This window comes from Cygnus atratus, chromosome Z (genome assembly GCF_013377495.2).
Source record: "Cygnus atratus isolate AKBS03 ecotype Queensland, Australia chromosome Z, CAtr_DNAZoo_HiC_assembly, whole genome shotgun sequence".
NCBI lineage: Eukaryota > Metazoa > Chordata > Aves > Anseriformes > Anatidae > Cygnus > Cygnus atratus.
In genome coordinates this window covers 2,761,531-2,787,350 of record NC_066396.1, presented here as the reverse complement: position 1 = coordinate 2,787,350, position 25,820 = coordinate 2,761,531, and the positions used below count along the sequence as shown (strand labels likewise).

The window sequence follows — 25,820 nt, the reverse complement described above, 5'->3', positions numbered from 1 at the left end:
TCTGGATTCTTCTTTGTGTGTTGGTCAGGCTATATATACGTGCATACGGACACCGAGAGATTCACTGGTGCTGCTGAGACAGAGGCCATCGTTTCTCTGCAGATTCTGCCACTTGTGAAACACTCTCAGCTTGGTTTCCCCTCTCCTTGTCACTCGGTCCTGATGCTTAATGCACTGGCAGTGCTGTTCACAGATACAGGCAGTGTTACCTGTTCTGTTATCCCAAGTTATGACAAGGCTTCAACTCATTGCTGATGGAGCTCGCTGCACATCTCAGGTAAAGAAGGAATAGAGGAAGTGCCATGTCCATGTTTTATCTAGTAATTTCTTTTTCTGATTTTTTTTCCTAGTGATTAGTCATTTCTTGCCCACAGAGGATGATAAAAATAAGATTGGGTCGAAAAGATGGGGTTGGGAAGGCTACAAATGACTTCTCAGTGCCATTTTAGGCGTAGGGATAGAAATCTTTCAGCAAAATTTCTCTGTTGGTAAATTGGTTGTGCCAAAGTATGAACCAGTCCGGGCTCACAATCCTACCCCGGCCCAGGCTCAGCACCTGCAGGAGGCTCCCATACCAGTTTATGACAGGCAAACTCACATGACCGTATAATGCTTTTTTCTGCACTGTAAATATTTACGATTTACAATTTTCAGAATATTTAAAACAACATGAGTAACATGGAATTTCAAAGTCTCTAAGTGCCTCAGTAGGCAACAGCTCGTGTTTGCCCCTACAGGTAGTTTTGAACCGTGGGACGAGGGGCCCTCTGTAAAATAAGATGTAATGGCTCTGTGGTTCATGGCACTTGCCAGGTGGTCCTGCCAGAGACACCTGCTACGTACAACAGCAGTTTCATTTGTGATGGAAGTCACCTGTTGAGCACACCTGATTTTTCATAAAGCAATTAAGGCGTTAGCTAAATGCCAGTCCTCCACTGCCTTCAGTTTAGTCTCCTATCACTCCTCCACAACCTCGCAAGTCTGCGGCCTGCCCCGCTGGGCTGTGCAGGTTTCCATTCAGCTTGTTGTTTTTCAGATTTGGTGTTTTAGCACATTTCAGTCTTCCGTTTTACATTTCCTGTAATTCCACCAATATTAGTTGTCCTTGGACTTAAAGACACTGGATGCTTGCACCTGCGGCTTTCAAAGTTTCTGCCTACTGTGAGTTGTTGGTCAATATCTTGTCACTAATTGACCACAAAATACATCATCATTTGTGCATAATAAATTACCCAAATTCTTTGTAAATGCAGGTGAACAATGTGTACTGACCTTTTCTTTATCGTTTTCATTTTCTCTGCATTCAGCTAGTAGCAGACTTTATGTGATCAATTTTTTTTTTCATTTCTTGATCCAAGCAAAGCTGGCTAATTATCCTTACCCTGTCAACTATGTACTTGGTCTGTTAATACTTGGCTTCTCACCCTAATTTTTTTGTGTTTCGAAATGTATGTTTGCATTCATATTGATTGCTGTTTACCACTTTTCTCCTGTTTGAGATCTGTGTTTGTGCTTACTCGCCGCCACCTTTCCCAGCAGGGGAACGGGAGCTCCTGTGGAGACTGACAAACGAGCAGCGGTTCAAAAGAAGCGTTTTTCATTACGTTCTTCTGTCCCCATTTTTTCTTCCCGGTGGGCTGTTTAGTTTTGCTCGGTCTGGGAATTGAATCGTCTAAAACTACTGCTCAGGGCTGCTTTTGGTTTTCGCACTGCGGGTATTACCAAAAGCATTTTAATGCTGTGGCAAATGGGTAGTCGCTAGTGCAGGGGATAGGGCTGGGAAAAGCATTTCATTTGGTATTAATGGCTTTGCGCCCACGTGGGAGTGTTTTGGAGACACAACGTACTTGCTTCAGAGAGCCTCTTTGTTTTTATGAGGGTCCTTTGCAGTAAGCACTAATCTTCCCCATGTGCCATAATAGAGCACTAACGTAGGTTCCAGCAAGGTTTCTCATGCTTTTGTTTGTTTTCTTCCTGCCGCAGGATCGGAAAAGGGAAGTACGAGGACGGTGACAGCATCAACTTGAACGACATAGAGAAAGTCCTCCCGGTGTGGCAGGTAGGTGCTGAGGCTGAAGGCGGCAGCTCCCTGCACGACCTCTCCTTACAAAACCACCCCTGGGAGGTGGGCAGGCTGCCTGGACTGAGCAGTCAGAGAACTGTGCCTTGGTCTCAGAAAGACTTGCTTTGAACATCACTGGTACTGCACAGGCTCTGTTGGGAGGTGAGACGTTGAGGAAAGTGTACGCATGCATATGCATGTGTATATACACGTATATATACACACGTACACACAGGTCTCGTATTTTAGGAAAGGAGATTCTGAAAAGCACCAAGCCTCCTGACAGCTCCAAAGTAAATTGCTGCCAAGGCGCCAGTAGTGACGGTGTGTCGATCCAGATGTTTCCCGTATGGGATGCACGTGTGTGTGATGCAATGACTACTCCGTTTTCTCCAGCCTGTTTCTTCTCCAGATCTGTCTCCACAGCCACTTTTCAGTAGTTCTGGTTAAATGACCTTTGGTGCTCAAGTGCTGGGGAATGGCAGGGTGAGGCCTTCAGGTAAACAGTGCTGTTGAATAGGTTAATTTGTCAGTGTCTTAATTTTTCACTTTCCAGTGTCCCAGTCCTCCAGGGAGCTGAGGTGTTCAGCTTGCTTCTGCTGAAGGCACCTCTGAGCTCCTCTCTCCCTTCAGCGGGAAGGACGGAGGCACCTCCCGTGCTGGGGCAGCGCTGCCCTTTTGCATGCTGAGCAGAGAGCTCGCCGGGATTCTTGCTCGCGCATCATGTGAGGAGAAGCCTTGCTCATCCAGCAAGGCACATGACAGTCTGCATCGCTATTTCTTTTGGGTGAGCTAGCTGGCAATAAGTGCGTGAACCAGTGAAAAGAGGGAGAAATGCTGCTGACTTTGGCACGCAGAAGCACTGCCTGCAGCTGTTTTCTCATATGTGCTCGGTCTGTCTGGACTTTAGGTCACAGGGAAAAAAATATAATCAGGGCCAGCTGATAAAGACCCCAGTAACTCTGCAAAATAAGGCTGTTTTCCCTGGGGAATAATTGGAAATGCTTTACACGGAGAATCAAAGGGAGTTTCCAGATGTACTGAGATTGGATTTGAGGGGCCACCAGCCGTGTTCAGCATCACGTGCTGTGTTTCAGCTTTTGGTTAAAATGTTCCTTGGTGAACCCTGGCCCTGTTCTGGAAAGTACTCTTACTCATGAGCTCGTCCCCCGGGAGGGCAGAGGAAGGGCACAAGTTGTGCGCAGGGAGGGTGAGGGATTTGCTGGAGGTCACACAGGGTAACCAAACTGGGAAGTGCTGAACCTCAGGATGGTGGCTTCTCCTCGGGATGATGCTCTCCCTTCACGGCACGGCAGGGTGGTCTGTGCAGGCAGGGGGGCAGGACACAGCATGGTGAGTGACTGTGGGCACAGGGCAGCACGGTGCAGAGCGCAGCCCTTGCTGGCCAAGGGCTCTGCACCAGCAGGCTGCTGTGAGCGTGGGCTGTTTGGGGGAAGAAACTCTTACCTTTGGTGTGTGAGGAGCTGGCATTCTTAGTTTAACCTCCTTCGTAATCAACAACTGTTAAATAAGCCAGCTCCTCCTGGCCTGGTTATCTCATCCTGTTGTAACACAGATTGAGTTCGTTGACTCCGGTGAATTAATTCTAATATATACCTGTAACGAAGGGGGATCTATTTCTGTCTCATACAAGCAGCTGCAATCACGTCTCAAAGCTGCCTTGTGTTTCTTGCAGATCTTAATCGTAAGTGTGGTGACTCTAAGCTGGAAGACCTCGTGGAGGAAACACCTGATCTGGTGTTTTGTGCCTCTGGGCAGAGTAGTAAAATACAGCATTATTTTGGAGACTCGCTTACCTAGGCATGTACAGTCATAAGTGCATGTGGGAACTAGGAGCCATGTCATTATTGGTGAGGATTTATCTTGTTCAGCGTTGACAAGTGAAATGCTTACTGACAGCTGGCTTAATCCTGACGTGTCATTGTTAACTGGATTTGAATGCGATCATGCAATGCCAGTGGTGATTGTGCTGCTCTTTATCAGTTTCTTGTTTGAAATGGCTCTTTGGCATACAGTACGTGGGATCATGAGGAAGAATATTAGTGGAAGCCTATGGAAGAAAATCCTTCGCCTTCCATGGGCCTTTCCCACATTGTGGTTATGTTTGTCTCATATCCTGAAAAGAGACGTGTCAGGCTGCAGAAGCATAAACCCTTGTTCCATCTGTATTTGAAGATCTCATGGGTTGCTTGTCAGCAGCCACCTTCTGATTGCTTCTGGTTCCTCTCTTAGGACTTCCTTTTAGCACCGTCTCCCCCTTGATGTGGAGCCACTCAGAGAAAGGCTTTGCACTGCCAAATGTGCTTCAGCAGCTAACGCAGAGTTAAGAGCACCAAGCTGCGGAGGGGTTGTGAGTCCTGCGTATGGGCTGCTTTGGAAACTCGGTTTCCTTTGGTAAGGTATGGTTCACGTAGGGCACGAAACTAGGAATAGTTTCCAGAATGCGCATGGGTCCGTATCTGTACTCGTATTTTCAGTGCCCCACTGATGGGTGGGGCAGAATGTTCTGGATGTGTGGACATCGATGTCCATACTTGGGTTTTGCTGCTGGAGTCTCTGAGGAGTATTTTGACAAAACACTGCAAGGAAAGCCTGTGCCTATCTGGTGATTAAAAGGTGGGGGGAAAAAAAAAAAAACACCCTTCTCCAAAGCCTCTCTCTTCATCGCTATCTGTGAGAAAAATCACGGAATCACAGCTCTGAAATGCCTGTCCCCAGCCTTTTGTTTTGAAACTGGAGGACGTGCACTGGCTGCTGAGATGCTGCGGGCAGCCGAGGCGGCGCGGTGCGCTCTGCCATCTCGTGGTAGTGTGCAGGCAGGAAAACCTGCTCGCTGCTGGGCTCGCCCTGCTCCGCAGTTTTTAAGCTTTCCTCCTTTCCCCATCTTTTCAAGGCTCAACCGGGATGCTTGTTTTTGCCGGTAAATAGGTGTTGTTTTGAAATCTTCTGCAGCGGTGGTTCCGAAAAGCGAAGGAATTGGCGTGAAACGCAGTGGGAGCAGCCCTGTGCCGCCCTTTGTGTTTGCACAATGCTCGGGATAACACTGGCACTGCTGGAAAGCGGTTATAAAGCACGTCGTGCCTGGGGTGGTCTCCTCTTCTGCCTCTCGGGTGGGGCACAAGGGGCACTTGGAGCACCTCGTTCACACGATGCCTTTTGCTCTGCCCCTGCGCTGGCCAGGAGCACGTGAAGTCATGGCTTTGGCTCAGCTCCTGGCTGTAACCTCCTCGTCCCTCCTTACTCATAGGAGTCTGTAGCTGGATTTGGGCACTGCTTCACGTAAGCACTGCCAAAAAGTGGCTGTGGAAGAAAATTTGAAGATAAGAATTCCCCATTCATAAGATGTGGTTTTCTTTATGGCCCTCCAGGGAGGGTTGCTCGTCTGCCGTGTCAGGGAGGCACAGCTCAGATGCAGAGCCAGGTCTCCCCAGCCTTGCCGTTACTCACCTCGCCGGTCGGCTGGCTGGGCAGAGGAGACCACGTAACTGGCTCTGCATCGTGCAAGATGTCATGGGGAGGGCTAACACAGCGAGTTCTGCTTCTTCTCCCTCTGGCAAAAGCTGAGAAAGGCTTTCAGGCTTGGACGTGTCACCCCAATCCTATATAGAGCCTTCAGACTGAGCCCTTGCCACACTCTCCACTGGGAGAACAACCCAAGGGGCCATGTCCTACAAGATCTCTTCCCTGGGAGGCTGCTGTAGCTCAAGAAGGATGCTCAAGAAGGATGTGAATGCTGACAGACACGAGCAGAGAAGTTTGGGATGCATCCCAAGTGCTTTCTGGACTGGCATCTTGCAGCATTTGGCTGTGGGTTTGCTGGACACATGCCTCCGGGCTGGGTCTGCCCTCCTCTGAATGGTGCAGCCGTGCCTTTACTGGCTAGCTGCTCCTGGTCTGGTGGCTTCGGAGGTAAAAAATACGTGGCACTTCTGGAAGGGGTACTGGGCTTTACTGGTGCTATGAGATTAACTTAGAAGGCAACGCTGGTGTCTTTTCGTTTGGCATCTTAATTGCCTTGCAGCTCATCTCTTTCTACTTCCTTCCTTGCTACTTGCTTGCTTATTTTTTTTACCCTTTCTGTCATGTGCTTGGAATTATAACAGTCTGCTTGTAGCTATAGTTCCAGCTTCCTTGCTGGGTGAGAAACATCAAAGCAACTCCTTAGGAAAAATGCAGACTCAGTAACTTGTGTTCCTCACAGCGCCACTGTATTCCTGACGTTGTCCAAACCAGGCTCAGCAGCACCAAGACTCCTGATTGTGCTGGGATCCCACCTGAATTTAGGCACTTACTACATGTCTCTGCCTACTCTCTCCTCGTTGACAAGTACTTTCAGGCCAGATCTTACAATTTAGTGTCACTGGGGCTGGTCGCTTGGGGTTCCTGCCATAGGGAAGGTGCGGACACGTCTGAGTGTGATTCCCTGCATCTCTACATAGAGGCCTGTAGCAGGTCAGATGATGCCTCTCTGAGGATAGCCACGTCCCTTCCCTGTCTGGGAGCACGTCTGGACACATCTGGACATGGTAGATGCCTGAAGAGAAACGGGCTAACCCAGGTGTCAAGGGGGAGAAGGGTGAACCACGGACAAGCAGTCCCAGTGCTGCCACTGTCTGTGTGGGGTGAGAAGCTTGGTGTCTGGCACTGGTGTGAGGCTCACGGCGGAGCAGTGCAGATCCTGACCTTCCCATGCTGGTGGTGGCAGGGGCACAGGTCTCTTTGGTGGGGTGGGGTTATTTACCTTCTCCATACAGTGGCTTTGGGGTCTTTATCTCCTCCTCATCCCCCTCTTGCCTGTTTCTACTGCGTCATGAGGTTTCCAGGACCACTCAGTCATGTCCCTGGGCAGCTCTCATTTTAGCCACGTCACTAGCCAGCCCAGATCCCTCTTTCAGAGCAGGATTTTTGGATGATGTCTCCTGGCTGTCTGAGTTTGCTAAGCATCTTCTCATTCCTTGGCCCTCCCTTGCACTCTGGCAAACACACTTCACGCTGCTTAGCCAGCAGTTCCTGTAGGAGACCTCTGAGATGTCCTAGCTGCCAGGAGGATGAAGAGTGTGATGCTCTCACTTTTCAGGATCAAAATGTGCCCAGCAAATGCGTCTCGGAGATCTGTCAGCATATGCAGGGATTGCATGCTCTGATGCCCAGCCAGACTGTGAGATAGCAAACCCAGGACTGTGCTCTGGGGGTTACAGCTTCAGAAAGCTTGCCTGCTTTTCCACTGGAGCTAGAGGAGGAATTGGGGGTGCAGGAGGCTCTGCGGGGAGCTGCCACCGTACTGGGTAGCCGTGCCATGCGTGCCCACCCTAGGAACTGCAAGAGTTCGTGCAAAAGTGGGTGAACAAACAGGCTGAGTGTGTCCCACGGAGCTGGGACCCAGGCAGATGGTGTGTCCCTAATCTCCCCTGCGCTGCATACCCCCCCGTGCTCATTGTGGGTAACACTGAAGGCCTCCATGTGTCCACCCAGCGCTTAGAGCAAGCCGTGCTGGCTGCCTGGGAGCCCCACTTCTCCCCACCACCCCGAGACCCTGCCCAGCTCCGTCAGCAGCGTGTAGGCATGGCACAGCCTTCGGAGGAGGTTTTTAGTTTCACAAGCCAGCTTCCCATCTCCCAAGGGTCTTTCCAATACTGTAACTGCTCAAACCGCTGTGGAAAGTCCCTGTCAGAGAGCCAGGGTTGAGCATAGGTCACAACGTATTGAGAGTCAGATCTCCATGGCTGAGAAAAGCCTTTTTTGCTGTGACTTCCAGTAAGATATCCTCTTACCCTGGCCCATTTCTTTGTTTCATTTAACCAACTGACAATGACCGTTTCCTTGGGAAAAGGAGTGGGCTGAGAGCACACCACCGTGGTCACCCGTAACCCCTTCAGCCTGGTCCCCAGTGGCCGAGGAACCAGACAGGAGACACCTGGACCAGGGTGGGCTGATCTTTTGTGCAGGTATTAAGCTCTGGAGGTCTTGGTAAGGGTAAGGGATGGGCCTCGCCTCTGGCAATAGAGCACAATTGCTCTAAGCCCCAGGCCAGGCTATAAAAGCCATTTTTTTTTTTATCAGATCTGCTGAAAAGAGGAGGTCTTCTAGTGGGTTTTTCAGACGATAATGGCCTTCTGTACCATTTAATGGTCTTATTCACCGCACAAATGAAACACCAGGGAAATGGCCAAGGATTTTGACATTTCTATTATTATTATCAGGATTCAGAGCTGGTTTCCAATTCTCAGAAATGAGGTAGACTCACTTCTCTGGGCTGGTTTTTATTTTTCTGGCTGTCACCCAGTTCACAGGCTGAGTGATATTGGCTCCTAACTCACGGGGGTTTCTCCCTAAATAGGCGGGCTCAGGGATTCAATTTTGTTGATGAAACACACAATTTCTGGAGCCAGTACTGGTCAGTTGGGCAGGGTTGGGGCCAGGCTGCCCTGTTTTTTGGAGAGTGGCAGACCTACAGCAAGCTCCTGCCAGCACAGGAGAAGTTGGGGTGCCTTTGTGTCCTGGTAGGGTCGTCTGGGTTCAGGTTTGGGGCTGTCAGTGGAGAGGGCGAGCGTGACTTTGACTTATCTTGCAGCCTTGAGGGTCGCAGGAGGCCAAGATTTTGGCAGACGGAGGGTGAAGCCGCTCTGACAAGGCTGGCCGTGCGATGGGGAGCGGAGATGTTTGGGGAGCCACCAGCGGAGATGCTTGGTGGTGATGGGGACGGGGACAGGGCTGGCGCACCCTGCAGCACTAGAGGGCACTGCGGCATCGCTGCACAGCCCCGAAACCAGCTCCGAGCAGAGGAAGCAGGGGCTTTTTCCAAAGGCTTGTTTCCAAAGCGTCTCGCACCCCTCCTGCGGCTCCATCCCGCTGCGCCCACGGATGGGGAAGGTGTTCCTCTGCCGCGTGGGCAGCTCCGCACAGAAACACCACAACTGAGGCCTCGAGAAAAGCAGGATTAAAACCTGGAGGTGTTTGTGCACCCCTCGTCCTCGTCATCACCTTGCCCATGCCCCACACCCCCTGTTGCAGAGGGGAGCTGCTGCCCAGGGGGTGGCCGTGCCCCACAGCACGTCTCCCTTGCTTGCATCGTGATGCCACCTTCTCTCCTCTTGGAAATCTGACTTCTGTCAAACGTGCCCTTTTGCCCATTTCAGGGCTCCTGCAAACGTGGACTTTTGTTGTTTTGTAGGGCTTAGTCTTATATGATGTTCCTCGCACCAAAGAATGGTGCCATGTGTACTGAGAGGTCCTCACTCTCCCTGCAAGATGTTGCTGCCCTGTTGAACATCGGGTGTTCATCTGAACACTATAACACTAATCCCTCTGTCCCTTATCTATCCCATTGTCCCCAAACCATGCGGAAGGACATTTCCGCCTCAGCAGGAGGGAGGGGAGACCATGGTGGCGTCCACAGCTGGACCGTCTCTGATCCTCGGACCCCAGTTTGCGAGATGCTGGTTTCTACTAAAGAAAATAAAAGATGAATAATGGGGTTTGGGCTGCTTTGCAGGCTGGGACAGATTGATGGAAGGGTGGACACAAAGCAGCTGAGTTACAGGACTAGGCTGGGCTCACCAGTAGGAGGTGGTGGGTTTTGGAGGAGCTGGGTGGGTGCGGAAGAAGAGGAGCCCTGCAGGAGACATCTACAGCACTGGTGCGAGGAGAGGATGGAGAGAGGGAAAGCTGGGCGGGTAGGGATGGGCGAGAGAAAATGTGTGAGTCCTCCCAAGCTGGAGCAGAGATTCACAGCCAGGGGCCACAAGATGAACGGAGAGGCCAGGAGAGCTGGATGGGAAAGTGTTCCTGGCGGGACAGCGAAGAAAGACGCTTTATTTTGCTTTTAAGGAGTTCGCAAGTAGTTTTAAACCTGAGAAGCGCAGTCTTCCAGGGAATTAACTGATTTGTATATGGGGACTGGAACTGGAGTATAAATAACAATCCAAGAGGCAGCCGAGGCTCTAAAACATCACCACACTGAACTCTGGCTTGAACACAGTGGAGAGCAACCCAGGCTTTTCTCAGGCTTTTAGCTGACTTTCCTTTCAAAAAAGGTTTGTTTTTATGCAGCTGTATAATACCTAAAGAAAGCCTGAAAGGTTTTGTTTTGTTCTTTCCCAGTCCTTTCAATACACTGTAACATCACTCCCTGCCCCCAAAATCCTGCCTGAATTTTATTTTAACTTCTAAATAGTGTTACATCTCTTTCTCCCTTGTTTTCCCAAAGGATTCATTAGAAATCTGAGAGGTCTTTCTTAGCGCTGCCATGAATTCTGCTGAGTATTTTCCTGAGGCCAGTTGTAGAGTAGCGTTTAAGTTTAAGAAGTTGTTAAAAGTAGCAGAAGTAGAAAATAATAATAATAAATCCAGGTTACTAACAATCCCAAATAAAAGTTCAGTTCCTCTTTGGTCAAGCAGCTATTTCTCCTGGCTTGGCTATTTCCACATCCTAATCCCCTTCCCCATTCTGCATGAGAGGCCTGAGTTTTTAATAAAATAAAGGGAAGGAAGGAATTTCTCTCTAAAAAGTCGACATACCAAAGAAGAGAGACGTGCACACGTCCCCGTTGGCGGAGGAGCCTACGGAGCATAGAAACACAGCTCTTTGTAGCAGTTCTGCTAACGTGGGATGCCACCAGCCCGTGTCTGACAAAATAGGAGGCTAATATTTCCTGTAGCGCTAAAAACTTTATTCTTGACCAGAAGATGCTCCCCCCTTCTGCTGCCTTTCCTCTGATGTTATGGAAATAGCAAGCGGCACAATAAATGAGACCAGAAGCTGTTAGCAGCCGAGTTTCCTGCCTGGAGGCAGCAGGTAAGCACATCCCCTCGTGTGTGGCGGCCGAACATGCCGTGCTGCCTGGGGAGATGTATATATGACCATGGGTGTAAATATAGGTACCTAGGGGCAGGAGAAGCGTTTATGGCAATACAAGGTGGCTCGGTCAAAGATTGTCCCATAACAGGGGATTTCATTACTGTATGTGACGCCTGCGTGTCCCTTTCATGGGAAATAAAGCTTGTTTCTGAAGGGAGTTATGCGGTGTCACTGAGAGGTCCTTTCTACTCCTGCATCTCTCTTGTCCCTGTTTTTTTTCTCTGTAGTTTACACTTTTAAATACCTTCTGGGTTTGTTCGTGTTTTTAGTTGGCTGCAGCACCGGCGAGCACTGGGATTTGGGACAGTCCATGGAAGAGAAGGCTGTGCCACCTCCGGGATGCGGCTGCAGGCTTTAGCCTGGGCTAGTAGGAACAGTGAGAGGGGTGTGATATAAGTGTGCGTGTGGCCTGGGTGCCATGCATTGCAGCATCTGCATGGAGAACCACGGGTGGGGTGGACAGAGATGATGCTGAGGTCTCCCCAAGGGGCTGTAGAGAAGCCAGGCGAGGGCTGCCCAGCCCTTTGGCCACAGGATGCTGTCCTGGTGGCCGTTTGTCCTGTGGCCAGGCAGGGTTATTCTCTTTTTTTTTTACCTGCTGGTACCACCATGGAGAAACTGCTCATTGTTGGGTTTCTATTTCTTTTCTTCTTTTCCTTTCTCCTTTTTTTTTTTGCTTCTTCTTAATTCCTGTAATGTGTGAGCAGAGAAACCACTGAAGAATGATAAAGCTTCATTTCTTCCTGCTTTTGTGGTCCTCTTGATTATTTCATTTCTCATTGTATGTTCTTTTCAGGCGGCCCGTCCAAACGGAAAGAAAATATGTATGCTTATAGGAGTAGTTTGTTTCCGTTCGGCTGAGCAAAACAAGCAGATACCGCACCAGGCACTGACTGCTGCTGCTTGCAGGCCCTGGGGAGGGAGCCCCTGATGCTCCATCACACGCCCGTGGGCGACATTATTTATGAAGGATCAGGGCCTGCCTATGCTTAAGCTTTGCCAGCCTTCCACGTGGGGCTGTGAATAAATAAAATATGAAAATCCAGCTTCCTCAAGTTTGGCTTGCTGTGTATCACTGGGTAAGAAGAGCGAGGTTTGGGGTCAGCAGCTCCCAGGACGTGACCTGAACCAGCAGCCTGAGAGCTGAGATGACCTGTCATGGTCTTTACTGTTCACTTTGCAATAATGATCTTTACCAAAGCCAGTTTTCAAAATTCAGGAGTGAAGCATAGATTTGTACTTGTTATATTTTAGAGGAAAACACGGGCCCAAGATTGCTCCGGGTTCCCTGCTGCTGCGGTCTGGGGTGCGTGGATCGTGGAAGGTAGTGGATGGGTGGCTTGCCCTTCCCAAAGAGCCAATGTTTAAACATAATAGGAAGAAACAGAGTTTTTAATAAAACACCCAGGACTTCACCTCGTGTGAGGCTGGATCCGGGCTGGCCACTTCTGCAAACTGAGCCCCTGCAGGTGCTGGGTGAGGAGCCTCAGTCCCAGGGGGCTGGCAGGTGTCGTGGAGCCAGGATCAGGCCCAGGCAGTGCCCTTGCCCTGCACCAGGTTCAGGGTGGTGGCTGGGGTCGTACCGCAGGCCCCTCTGAAAGGCTCTGGGGAGCCACGGATGGCTTAGGGGCTAGGTGGGTGCTTGGCCACCAGCGGCAAGGTTGGTTTGTTGGATGTGACCAACGCGTTTAAAAAATAATAATAAAATCATCTCCTTGCGTGCAGTTTGTCACCTGGAAAGACAGTTGATTGATGGATTTCATTCCCTGGATGGCCCAGGCAGAGCTCAGGCTCCCCACAGATCGATGTGTGCTCGGCACATCCCTCAATAGCTGCCTCCCAGAGAGCGGATGGCGTCATCTCGCCGGCGTGGGCGAAGCCAAGCCGATCAGTGCCAGCCGTCAGAAAGGCTACACGGGGCGTTTCGGCCAGAGAGAGCAAGGTTGGGGGGGAAACACGACCATTGGCCACCTTGTTGTACAATCGCAATATCGTTTTTTCTGTTTTTGTGGTTGGCTTAACAATTGAAAGGCTGCGCTGCACTTTGGTTTTTCCAGTCTGCTGCATCGCGTGACCCCTGTGACTCCGAGTTAAGCCTCATTATATAATGGCGGCGTGTTTTTTTGGAAAACCTCCATTTAATCCTTTCTGAGCAGAATTTGCTGTTTTTGTTTTCTTTCATATCGTCGCCTCGCTTCCCCCCGCCTACCCCTTCCCCGGCGCGCGCACGCTGGAGGCGTCAGTCTGGGAGCAGGGTCCTTTCTTCCTTTCTTTTTTTTTTTTTTTTTTTTTTTTCAAATCTGCAGAGAAAAATGGTTTATTTTCGTTTGCTTGGGTTCCAGCGCCTTTCCCCGCCGCCGGGGGGAAGGACTACGTGATGTGCAGCAGGTATTTTGTGAATGGAGCACAACCCTATGACTCCCCGTCGCTTGGCCGAAGGGGGAGGCAGGGGAAGGAGAGAGACAAAAAAAAACCCCCAGTGACTCCATCTGACTCGCTCTGGCTGGAAAACTTTTTCAGCGCCGTGGTTCTTAAGCCAGGAGGAAGCTTTCTTCTGGCCCAAGAACAATAAAGGGGTCAGCAGCCTGATCCTCCCTCCTACACCCTCTTCCTTCCATTGTGAGGGGTATGTGCAAATATCCCAGGCTGCTTCTGCTGGGGCCTGAGGGACTTTGGCCGCACATGTGACATTAAAGAGAGACTCTTGAACAGCTCTGCGAGTGTAGCAATACTGAGTTGGAAGGGGAAAAAAAAGAAAAAAAAAAAAAAAGAGTGAAGTCTCTGGGGCGCTCTATTTCTGGTGTAGCGGTAGCCTGTTGGAGAAGACACTCATGAGCATTTCTCACAGAGGGAAAAATCTGTCCCGTCACCATGTCCAGCTTTGGGGTAGGTGCTCCTCCGTGGTGCCATGGCAGCTTCTTCCCCTGCATCCACTCGGTGAGCAGCCAAATCCCCACGGAGGGTCGTGTAGAGCCCTTGTGTCTCCCCAGCCCTTCGCCTCCTCTGTGCCCCTGGTTGTCCAAGGTGGGGGAATTTCTGCTGCTCGTAGTGCACGCACGTCCCGCGTGCCGGTGGGGTGGGCACCTCCAGCGAGGATGGGGTTGAAGAAGGCACGGCAGCTTTCCACGTGGTGCTTTCTGTGGTTTTGGTGGTCATCAAAGCCACCTGCATCTCCTTGTGGCCGGGGCTGTACGCAGGTGTCAGGGCTGCTGTGCCTCCTGTGGGTTTGTTCGTGAGTCCAGGCTCACACAACAGCCCCAACCCCACTGCAGACATCATGGTTCTGCCACCGTGGGTGGTGATGGTTCTTCCAGATGTCGACGAGACAGCCGAAACGCTAGCTGCCAAACCTACCTCCCTGTAGGAGAAGGGATCTGTGGCCTCCCGTGGGAAGGTGGGGTCAATACAGTGAGTCAATACAATATTGTGCGCCGCCAACCTGATTCATTTGCCAGGGCGAGAGCGGCTGATGCTCATCAGACCCTAGGAGCACACCTCTGGTTTTTTCCTCTTGCACAATAACCAGCTAACAGCACGTGCGACCTCCTCTCGCCGCGTTACCGCTCGCCGGACCTTGGCACCGAGCAGCCGCATGAATCACGGCGGTGATGTTGCCGTAAGGCAGTTCCTGTCGTTATTATCTCCTCTGCCGTGTCGATAACGCTTCAGTGGCGATGGCCAGGATTTCCTCACACTAGAGAGCTTTCCTGGAGATCAGCCCTGCGAGCACAGGAGGAAGGCGCCGGTAGGAGGTTGCACCTCGCTGCCGAGGACAGGGTGGCCAGCTTCAAACGTACGTGCGACCTGACATGGTCCCGAGAGCCCCGCGGTCACTGTGAGCGGGGTCTGCCTGCCTCCGCCTGCACGTGCCTGGGTCCTGCTCCTCTGCAAAGCCTCCGAGAGGCTGCCGCGTGTCCTGGGGCTGACACGAAGCCAAGCCCGGTGGCAGAAGGCTGTCAGAGAACACAATGCCATCAAGGGAGATCGGGAGAGTTTCACCACATCTTGTCTGAAATCTGGAGGGCATGGTGGGACACTCATGGCCAGGGAGAAATGCAAGGTCTCCCACCGACCCCAGTGGGTTGTGGCTACACGCACTGCAAGGATCCTTTATTTGAATGGAAATGTGTCTTTGGTTCAATTTATAAATGCTTAGATATTTGTTATTTAAACTCTTTTTTTTACAAATGCCCATGATTCAAAGGTAAAAGTAAGCAAGCTATGAGTTCTTCTGTCAGCCTTGGAGCTGTACTGGTTTTCTCCGCGTACTGGAGCAGCTTTCTGGTCTCTACATCCAGCATCTAACATTTTGGTTGTGTTTCCAAACAGAGTAGCTACACAGGTAATGAATGATAATGGAATGGGCTACGCTGACCTTTGAGGAGAGCAGGTGAAGTGTAACAGATTTACAAGATACAGCTCTTTTGCCACTTTTCCTCGCCTATAAGAGGAAATGGTGCACAACTGACCATAGCCAGCGAGGCCAGGGAAGTATTTCACAAGTAGCTCTGAGGGCTGGAAGTGTGCACGAGGCTGGGAACCTGCTGTGTTGGAAGTGGAGTTCCTTGGCTACCTGACCATCCTGCCGTTCCTGTCTGAAGGAGAAGCAGATCGCCTTGTTTGGCATATTTTCATGGCGAGGTTTGCATGCAAGGCAGTACTTTAATTTATTCTGCCAGTCCTGACTTCTGAGAGTCACGGGCTTCAGGAAGGGCAAGTGTGGCAGCCCATGGCTGTGCCCTTTTGGGAGGTCTGAGGGCCAACCTGGTGCAAGGTTGGACAAAAAGAGTTTTTTTGGCAGTGCAGAAGAAGGCTGAAGATCTGGTGCTCATCTAGAGTCTTTTAAAATTTGGATAGGGTAATAGAGGCTTCTTTCACAAGTGCTTTTCCGAAGCTACTTGATTGTTCAGTGCCATCGATATGCCTAGCACAAGCAAATCAGATGACCATGCCCTGACTGCTCTGGGAAGAACTGAGTGTTGACGAGCAGATGGAGACGCAGCAGGGGGTGGCTAGGAGTGAGTTGGATGGGGAAGGGGAAAGGAGGGGAGTCGGACTTGGTGATGTTCCATACGTCTCCTGTCAAGTCTGGGCAGGTTGCTGCTTCTTGATGAGAGCAGTCCTGTTTCTGGGGAAATCAGCAGCAAACCTTCATCTTCTGTGTCCAGGCTTCCAGTCCTCTGCTCATCTCCTCTGCCCGTGTCTTCCATGTCCTTCTGTGCTGCCTGTTTGGGGTGGTTGCCTCTGTGCAGGAGGGCTTTGCCTCTGCCAGAACTGCATGCCTGCCCACAGCCACTGAGGCCCTAGCAAGCAGAGATGCAATTGAAAAAGAGTATAAAAGCTCATGTGAAAGACAAAAGGAATCAAGCAGGAGTCTGGGGGAGACCTCTAGCCCATTGGAAGCTGTGTGGCCTCTTGGAAGATTGATCATCGAGTGCTGCACTTCCCTACAGGGACAAGCGAGGTGGTCTCATGGATTTCGTGCCTCTTCTTTCCCCGTGCGTCCACCGAGAGGCTTTTCAGAGTGGCGAGGCAGGATCTGAACGTGCACGGGGAGCCACATCCAGGGGCCAGCTTCAAGGAGGCTCCCGCCTTGGGACAGGGACAGGGACAGCAGCGGGGTTTCTCCTGGTCCTTTAGGGAGTGTCCCTGGGCTGGGAGCCGCGTACAGTAGGAACAGTCATCAGCCTCATCTTACGTGCGCCTCGTCTCACTGGTTGGGATCGCTTCCCCCGTGGAAACCATCAAGAATTTCCGTTATTTCCTTTCCTGAGGCTTTGTTTGGGTGGGGATTTCTGGAAGGTATTTCACAGGCAGGTATAATTAAAGAAAAGCATACTCTGCCCGTAGGCTAGACAAGGTTTCTTTAAAGCCAACCTCTAGCGTGGTGGCAAAACAGAAATGGTTTGTTGCCCGGTCTGGTGGAGGGCGGCCCGGGAAAGGGGGAGCCAATAAGCCCAGAATCATCCGAGTTAAACGTGGCGCACGGGGGCTAAGGCCCTTATCCAGCAAATCCTTGAAATATGTGCTTAATTTTAAGTCCCACCGACTTCAAGCTGTTTACTCTTGTGCTTAACTTTAAGCATGTGCCTAAGTGCTTTGCTGGCCGAGGGCCAAGGCAAACGGCAGACTCGGGAGCGGGTTCGGGTAAAGTAGATGCTCTGCTGAGCCGATGGACCACGGAGGCAGTCAGGAGAGAGTGGGGTGCTGCGCCTTCCCGGGACAGCCAGAGCTCTGGCAGGATGGGGATGATGGAAGGGGACGGTACCGAAAGCAGCACACTCGCCTTTTGGGGAGAACCATAACAATTTAGTCTCTAACCAGGTATCTTGATGGCAGTGTTTCCGTACGTCGTTTTTCTGAAGGTGTCAGCCTCGCAGGTAGTCTGATGCATACCATAAACACAGTCTTGGAAAAGATATACAATTTTTTTCCTCTTAATTGAGAGAAAGAAGCATTCTAGTGGAGTGAAAGAGCCTTGATTTTATCATTAGGAGAGGAAGCAAGGCAGATATATGACCCAACTAATAAATCTTGGTAGGAATTTGCATGGCTGCATTAACACTTACAACAAAAAGGACTCCTGTATTACTGCAAGCTTTTATAATGGCTTTATCTTCTTCTTTCCTGTTCCAAGTTAATTCCTGATAGCCTTGTTTTAATCCCCCTTTTGCTCATCCAGCCTGGACTTCTTAGAATGGCAGAGGTTTTTTCATTATTTTTAATCTATGGATGGCAGTGATTAAAGCTAATAGCCGTGGCCGTGGCGTGCATGAAAATGAAAAGCCAGCATCAGAAAACAAGCTCTGTTTTTTTGAAAACACCAATACCAGGGGTTAAGGGAAATCTGCAGCTGGAACAAATATAGCGCTCGTCTAACTTCCTCAATAACTCTGCTCGGGGAGCGCACAGTTGCCAGACGAAGGAAGCGTGGTTAGCCATCGAGTCTTTGAATGCAGCTCCACTTCCCCCTCAAACCCATGGAATTTATATTAACCTCCAGCTTTTCTTAGCCGGTGGGAATTTTTTTTATCATTTTTTTTTTTAATTTATTTTTTTTTTCTGCGCTTGAGGAAGAGCCTCGCTTTTGTTGCCTGGGTTTGTTGGAGGCACGGAGGAGACGGTTGTGCTCCTCATGCGGCGCTCTGCCTGGCGAAAGGCCACGGATCCTAAGCAAGTATTTTCGGCGTTGATAAGGAGAGAGGGGCCGAGGCTGCCAAGAGCGGGGACGCGGGCACCCACGCAGACATCAGATGAGCTGATATGCGGGAGGGCAGGCTGCAGCCATGCCGGGCTCTGCCTCCGCAGCGGAGGTGCAGGCAGGAGGAAGGGACCCCCTGCTCCTCCTCTACCTGGGCACAGCGGGCAGAGAGATGTATGGAGGCAGGGATGTCTAAAACCAGTTTGGATACAGTACTTAGCAACCTCGTTTAAGGTCTTACAGCTCTCTGTGACCTGTCTCTCAGAGCTCTCCAACTTTTGGAGCTCAGCGCCCGTATTGCCCACCCCACGTGCCCAGTCCTGCCAGCAAGAAGGGCTCGTACACCCAAGTGAAGGAGCTAAAAACACCCCAGCAAGGAGGGGTGGCATGCTTTGTTTGCCATGTTTTGTTGCTGGTCGCTGGTTCTTCTTTGTTCCCACTTGGTTCTGATGAAATACAGCCTGGAGGCACTTGGGCCGATGAGAAATGAATTGAATGGGTTTCACCCAGCTCCTGACAGCCATCACAAAATACTCGCAGTGCGTGTTTTTACTGGCAGAAAGGCTGGTCTTTGGTGCCTGTGAGCTTTCCTTGTATCTTTAGAGTTGTCATGGTTGAGATTCATCCTTTGCAAGACATGGGAGAGCAGATACTGTTGTCTTGCTTCCTGTCCTCTAGTAGATATTAGATAAGCAGACATTTTTTAGGATTTTCTTTTGGTGGAAATGCTATATCCATTTACAAATATCACATTTGGAGACTGCTGCAAAGCAGCTACAAACTTGCTTTACCTACTTGTACTGGTTTTATTGTTCAAGGTAATCCATGGCTCCCAGAGGTCTGCAAAGCACCAGTTAAAAACCACCAGTGTAATTAATAAACGAGGTGGGATGACTGATACTCAAATACAATAACATTTTCTGTACTTATCCCTACATTAAGACCCACTACAGCAGGAGGATTTGGAGGGCTTGATGCATACCGGGAAGATCCTGCAAGGGAGCAGACTCAAGAAACAGTTTCTTCTGCCCAGGTCCAAAGTACCAGTAGGCTAGCAGAGGGTCAGGGCAAACAAGTGGGACTTTTCAAAGGGAAGAATGAGGTTTTTATAGGATTAAATCGATACTAACGCACCAGGATATGTTCTGAGCTAGGGTGGCAGTGACATGGGGCCCTCACTTGTTCCCACAGAGCTGGACTAAGCGGAGACTTGAGAATGGAGAAAAACCATTTCTTTGTAGTATAGTCCCAGGGAAAATGTGTTGGCTGTGTCTTGGGAATAGGAGGCTGAAAACAGGAATATCTATTGTGTGAAAATGTTTCCAGGACAATACGAGGGCCTTGAAGAAGGAAAGGACGTTGACATTCTGCACAGCTTGCTTCAGCCAGGGAGGTGCCGTCTTTGAGCCTGCGAGAAGGGCTTAGCCTGGTGGACCAAAAGGGGCTGACACTGTCACGACCCCATTGAATTCAGTGGTGAAATTCCCCTCGACTTCAGTGTCAGAGTGCATGGATCACAGCGATAGGGATGGCGGTGAGACAAGCCACCTCCCTGAGGCCACTTGCCTCCCCTCTCCAGGTATCAGAGCAGAGAAATGCGCGTTGACTTACTGACTGCTGCCTGCTGTCTTAGGGTGGTGAGAGTCAGTCTGTTTGGATCACCTCCAAAGGGTAGTGCCAAGGGCTGCACAGTGAGAAAGTCTCTACCATGTTGAAAGGAAAGAGCAGCCACCTATTGTTCGTAAGGTTATGAAGTTATCAGTCTGCAGTCAAGGGCCTTCATTGCTGCTGGACTGTCCCAGGGAGTTTGCATGAGCGTGAGCTGAAACTCTGGTCCACCCAAGTTGGGTAGGTTTGCAGGGACTTGGTTCTGGGGGATTGCGTGTTTTTCATATCCATTCGTGCAATCTTCTGTTAATAACAAGGGTGAAATGAAAATATACTTGGGTACAACCCTACCTTCTTCTGAGAGCAACGCCGAGGTGAGCACGTGGGGCAGAAGCTGCTTTTGCCAGGCGGCGTTGTACCAAAAAAAATAGCTGGTGGTTGCACAGAGCTTCAACAGACTCTAGAAGGTAGAAGGTGACCGGGGCTCTGCTCCAGAACTCCCTGATGTCCTATCGAATCCATGCAGAGATCACCAAAAATCCATCAGGGAGGCCCTCCTCGTGCCACCAGCCCCGCGACACACAGCGGGGAGGTGCTGGGGCGCGATCACCGTGCCGGGGAGGCAGGATCAGCACGTCCACGTCCACAGACTGGGGGCTGTAGGCTTTGAAGGGGACAAGAGATGGGGAAAAACAGACTTGGGAATGTGAAAAATACAGAGCAGGAGTGTACTTCAAAGAAATGCATGGTCCCAGAGGGACCGAAATAGCTGAAGTTACAAATATCCCCATAGCAACACCACAACACTGTAAGTCCCAGCTCGAGCAATTCCTCCCTCACCCCCAAATTAGCAGCACCAAGCAAAGTGTAGGAAAGGCTTTTCCAAGCAGCACGGCCCTTTCTCAGGGTAAGCCTGGGCGAGCCGGGAGCCAGTCTGTGCCCTGAGCTCTCCAGCCTGCAGCAGAGCAGCTTTGTGCCCGTCACCCAGCGCGACGTGGAGCCTGCCGGCCAGCGGTGAACCCCCCGTTGAAGGGAGCAGGATGGGGGCAAGTTGAATCCGTCACCCCTGAGACCATCGGTTAGTGCCAAATTTGATGCTGTAGTGTTTGCACGGAGTGAGCTGAGCAGACCACAAAGCAAATAGCAGGGCCCACGTGATGCGGGCAGCATTTATCCCCGATAATAGCTGAAAGAGGCTCTGTTTTCCAGGGGAAAGCAAACCCAGGTCACCAACGCTGTTTATTCTAATGTCGATTATTTAAATATTGTGCATCTAAGGACTCCGAGCTGTGCTGTGGTTGTATCTGTATTTACTGGATAAATGCATTTATTTACAGATGGGACGCTTTACTGCTGACAGTAACGTTTGTTTTTAAGCATGACCGGGATAGAGGAAATACATACAAATAAACAATAAACCTAAACAACACTAAAATAACATCAGTTAAAACAATTAAAGTTACTTCCACTCGTGAAGTATTGTTCCCATTTTGCTTTAACATGGGAAAAACTCCGTTTCCTAAGTCAGATTGTGACTGATTCTGGATTTGCGGATTCTGGTAACAAAGGGGATTTCTTTTGTCTGTTATTTATACTCTTCCTATGGCACCGTGTGTCTGTGTCGGTGTGTCTGGAGCACCCAGCATCAATGCTTCCAGCGTGCACCTCGCTCCACAGCTCCTGCTGCTGCCCCTGCCCAGCGTGGTCGTGCCAGTGGGTACCATGTGTCTGCGGTTCCTCCGAGGAGACTTTGTGCATAATTTCAAAGTTTTTATATATAATTCTCACCGTTTTTTATATATAATTCTGGAAATTATATGTAATTCAGGAGCGATAGGGCCGAGCGTTTAAAACAGAGCCCAGAAAACTTGCTGTCAGTCATCAGCAGATGGCACCCAGGAAGGTTCAAGGTGCATTTCACTGGGGGTACTTTGCCTAATTATTCTAACGCTTTAATTGCATTTGCATCCTTCACCTCACATGGGCAGCTTGACAACGGGCTGTTCCTGCCCTTCTCTGTGTCTTTGGTTTTATCCCAGGGCTGGTTGCAGTGGGACGAAGCTGCCCCCAAGTATTTAATGCCAGGGTCTGCGCTATCGTCCGCCTAGTGGATGTCCACTCTGCCAGGAGCTGATAGCAAATGCTGGGGAAAAGTGGTGGGAAGAGACGAGTCCAAGTGATGCTTCTTCAGATCTGGGACTGCGTGTGCGTGGAGTCTGTAATTCATTAAAACGCCCACGGTTTTGGGAGAGGGGCCATATAAACTGTCGTTAACACTCAGCAAATGGGATTACAGGAGTTTGCACCCTTGGGGCAATGTGGGAGGGCAGAGCCCTGTAGGAAATTGGCCCGGTGCTTTTAATCATAACCAAGGAAGGAGTGGTGTTTAGCTGTGGCCATCATGTTGGCCATCACAGTCGTTGCTCATCTGTATCCCCACCCTTTCTTTGGGATAAGAGTCTCCTCCGAGGTGCTCGCCACCGAATCGCGCTGCAGCTCCACGTTCAGCCTTTGCTGGCAATGTACACTTATGGCACGCTCCCCAAAGATGCAGTTAATCAGGAAATCCTCCAAACTGGGACATCTCCCAAGAAACAACTTCCTATGCCTCCCATTCGATAGGCGTGTTGCACCGTGCCATGATTCATCGGGCGAGCACGTCCTATTCCCAAGGCCCTGCGGAGCATCCCTCCTCCGCCGCTGATGCAGGGCTCGGTGGTGGTGAAGCCCAAGGAGCTGTGCTCCGACAGCTGAATTTAGACTGAAGAAGCATCCTTGGGGGTGGCCAGAAGCCACGTGTGCTGTGCCGTGCGTGCTGCGTGATGGGAGAGCCGCCACAGCGCAGGGCTGTAACGACTGAGCCGCCTTTCGCCTTGGGCTTGGAGCACAGTGTGAAATCGTTGCACTTTCTATTCAGTTGGCTTTGAGTCCTGATTAAAAAAAGAAGCACCGATTGATTCCGTATTCAGAAGCAGCTAATATTGCGAGCACCTTCCAGGAAAAATGAATAGTTTGCAATTTGAAGGAACAGATTTATCACTTAAATTTTAACGGAGAGGAAATCATTTACAGGCCCCTTCCTGCCATTGTTTGGTATTCTTCCATGGCTTCCAAATCGGGTCAAGGCTTTCGGTTGTGCCACAGCCCTCTTCTTGCAAGAGGTAGAAAATTCCCCTCATGTCAGAGGAGAGTGGATGGCAGGACACTTTTGTGGGAATTCCTGGAAGGGGAAGAGGTGCTGGCAAGTGGTCTCCCAGCAGCTGGCTTTGCTCAAAGTGCCCCTGGTGCTGAGAAATGCTGGCCCCAGAGGTGATGGGGATATCTCTGGTGGGGTATGTCCCCATGCTGCTCATCCCATGCAGGCACCACCTGGTCCATGCCTTGCAGCCTGACCCTGAACGTGCTCAGCGTTGGCTGAACATATTTAGATAAATAAGTCCATTCTGTCGCAGGCTTTCCAGGCCTGCAGCGAATAACCTGTCATATAGGTGGATGGAAACCTTATCAGGATATGTCATGAGTTTCTGGGCTGGTTTCTGTGGATCATTTCTGGAGCTGCAATATTTGTTTAGCTTTTGGCCCTGCCTTCAACCACAGGATTTCTGTCGCCACTGTTGCAGAGGCAGTGTCCTCAGTGCTGCCATAAACCCAGCCTTGCCCGTCACTTCCCACCACCTCCGAAAATAAATCCCACCCTGAACTTTGGGTGTAATAAAACGGAGCAAAGCTCCCAGCGGCGTCTACTGGCGGCCTAACAACCTGTTTGTTCAGCTCAGGCCTTCTGCCACCATTTGCTTAAGATAAGCAGGGGTGGAGATGTTTCTTGAGGGCACAAAGGCTTTTGAGATAAAGCTCGTGTGGACCGATACTGCGATACGGCCAGATCATTTCTTTTATTTCTCCTATTGCCCCAGCCTTGGATGTTTCCATCTGTCCCACTGCTTTTCTCAGTCTGCTTGCTCTGGGTTTCAGCAATGCTGTTTCCCTTTTGGGTCACCTTTGCCTACACTTGACTGTATCGGGGCTGTGAGCATCTTGTTCAGCAGCTGCAGCAGAGGCTGATGGTGTGGGTAGCGGTGAAGAAGGGCACTTTGTGGGGTGAGGTTTGGCATCTGAGGGTCAGGCTGCATCAGGCAGGCGTCAGCAACATGGAGATAAAACAATGAACACCAGACTCTAATATGCCCGTATATTTTTACTAAGCCTTTGTGGAATGCCCTTAAACTTGGCCTTGTGATTTGTGGTGGGGTTTGCCGCCATCCATAAAAAGAGACAGAGCTGGTGCTTTCCTCAAACTTCTTCAGTTGGTGATGGTGCAGAGGGGGCACAAGAAAAACAGCACAAAAGCTCTGTCCCAGAGAAGGGTCGCTCTAAAACTCCCCATTTCCCCTCATTTCACTGGCTGTGCCCCTCTTCCTTGTGTCCCTCCCAGCACCCAGCAGGGGTGTCCCGCTCTGCTGCCTGCTTGCAGCAGTCGAGGTAAAGGACAGCTTTCCCTTGGCGCCTGCTAGCTGGCCAGATGACAGTCACCTAAGCTTGCCAGACACCACCACCTCTTCTCCAAGAGCTGCTTTCCAAAAAACATCTGAAAAAGAATATGCACATCAGAGCTGATCTCTAGGGGACTGACCAGAGAGCAGGCTGGTCCGTCTCTCACAGAGTTGCTGGCCTTTCTTGTAGCAGTGTGCATGTTTGTAATTTAACTTTGACATACACGTACATACATTAGAAGTCCCATGGGCTTCTCAGGTTCTGCTCCAAGTTTACCACCATGTAAACCGCAGAGCGCTTTGCTCCAAGATTGAAAATGACCTCTGTTAGCAGAGCTTCCGAAGACCATGGACTCCTTGTTCTTTGCTTTTCCCACACCTCTCGCTTCCAGAACCAGCAGCACTGAAATGTTGTTTGTTATGTTCTCAAGCCACCTGTGAATAAATATCAAAATAAAACCGCTGTGGGAGAGAGACCAAATGTGATTTTACTGCCCACAGACAAGTCACAAACCCGTGTGTGAAATCCGTGGGCACTTCAGCTCACTGCTGTCTACTGGCTCGGGCAGGAGCGAAGAGCATCCCTCTGGTGTACTTCTTGTAGACCCATTGCAGGGCAGAGGGTGGTCATCTGCCTGGTGAAGCATATCCCTTTGGTACTGCTCGGGGATTTCAGCGTCATAAAGAGCCAGACTGCTGAAAAACGGAAGAGCTGTGTTTCAGATCCGTGTTGTCCTCAGTGAACCAGCTCTGCTAAAGGCACTTCCAGCGCCGTGCTGCGTGACCTGTGGTGGGGAACAGCCTCCAGACAAATCAAAGAGCCATGTCATAAATGCATTTACTGTGCCCTTGGGACTCTGGCCCGCACCCACCCACCCAGCGCCCTCGACTTGGCCGGGCACTCCGCCCTTCTTGGGAGTTGCTGATATTTCCTTTTACATCAGCCTGCTGCACAAAAAAAAGTCGACTTTTCTCCCTTCCAAATTTAGCTTTGCTTCGGCACCAAAATAGACAAAGAGTAGGGACTGGTGACGTTTTTTTTTCCAAAACATTGTCTGATGGCTTGGACTAAGGAAGGGAACCGCTCGGCCAGAGAAGGGAGATGCTTGCTTCTCCTAGTGGGGACGCCACGTTCTGCTCAGGCACGGGCAGCAGCCAGACGTGCTCCTTGGGTTAGGAGACATGTTCCTGTGCCCTTAACCCATCTCTCACACCCGGGCCCTGTGCTCTGGACGCCAGAGGGCTGAGGAGGAGGAGCGGCATGCTGCGAGGAGGCCACGCAGCCGTGCACGGCTCTGCCTATGGTTTCTGGTTGGAATGGGCAGGACTAGAGCTCCCGACACTTAATGAAGGCTTCGCTCGTAGGAAATCGGTACTTTGGGTGCTCGTGCTCTGCGGAGACGGTTTCGTTTTTCAGGGTAATTGTATTTGCACATGTTTTTGCGATGCGGCTTAAGTTCTTCAAAATACCCCAAGCTTTAGCCTGCTGTGGTAGTACAACATTTGGAAACAGTCTCACTGAGTATTGTGCTAATTTTAGCCTCGTTTCCTAAACTAGTACGGCTGATGCGATTGGGCTGC

General features: G+C 50.6%; 1 protein-coding gene across 26 annotated transcripts in view; it reads left to right on the top strand.

The window, feature by feature from the left end:
• Positions 1-25,820, top strand: part of CTIF (cap binding complex dependent translation initiation factor) — a 138,300-nt gene that overhangs the window by 50,290 nt on the left and 62,190 nt on the right. For all 26 annotated transcript variants that reach the window (XM_050716189.1, XM_050716187.1, XM_050716182.1 and 23 more), the window contains one exon: positions 1,984-2,059. In XM_050716189.1, coding sequence (XP_050572146.1) covers positions 1,984-2,059 — 76 coding nt within the window. The remainder of the gene's footprint in view (positions 1-1,983; positions 2,060-25,820) is intronic.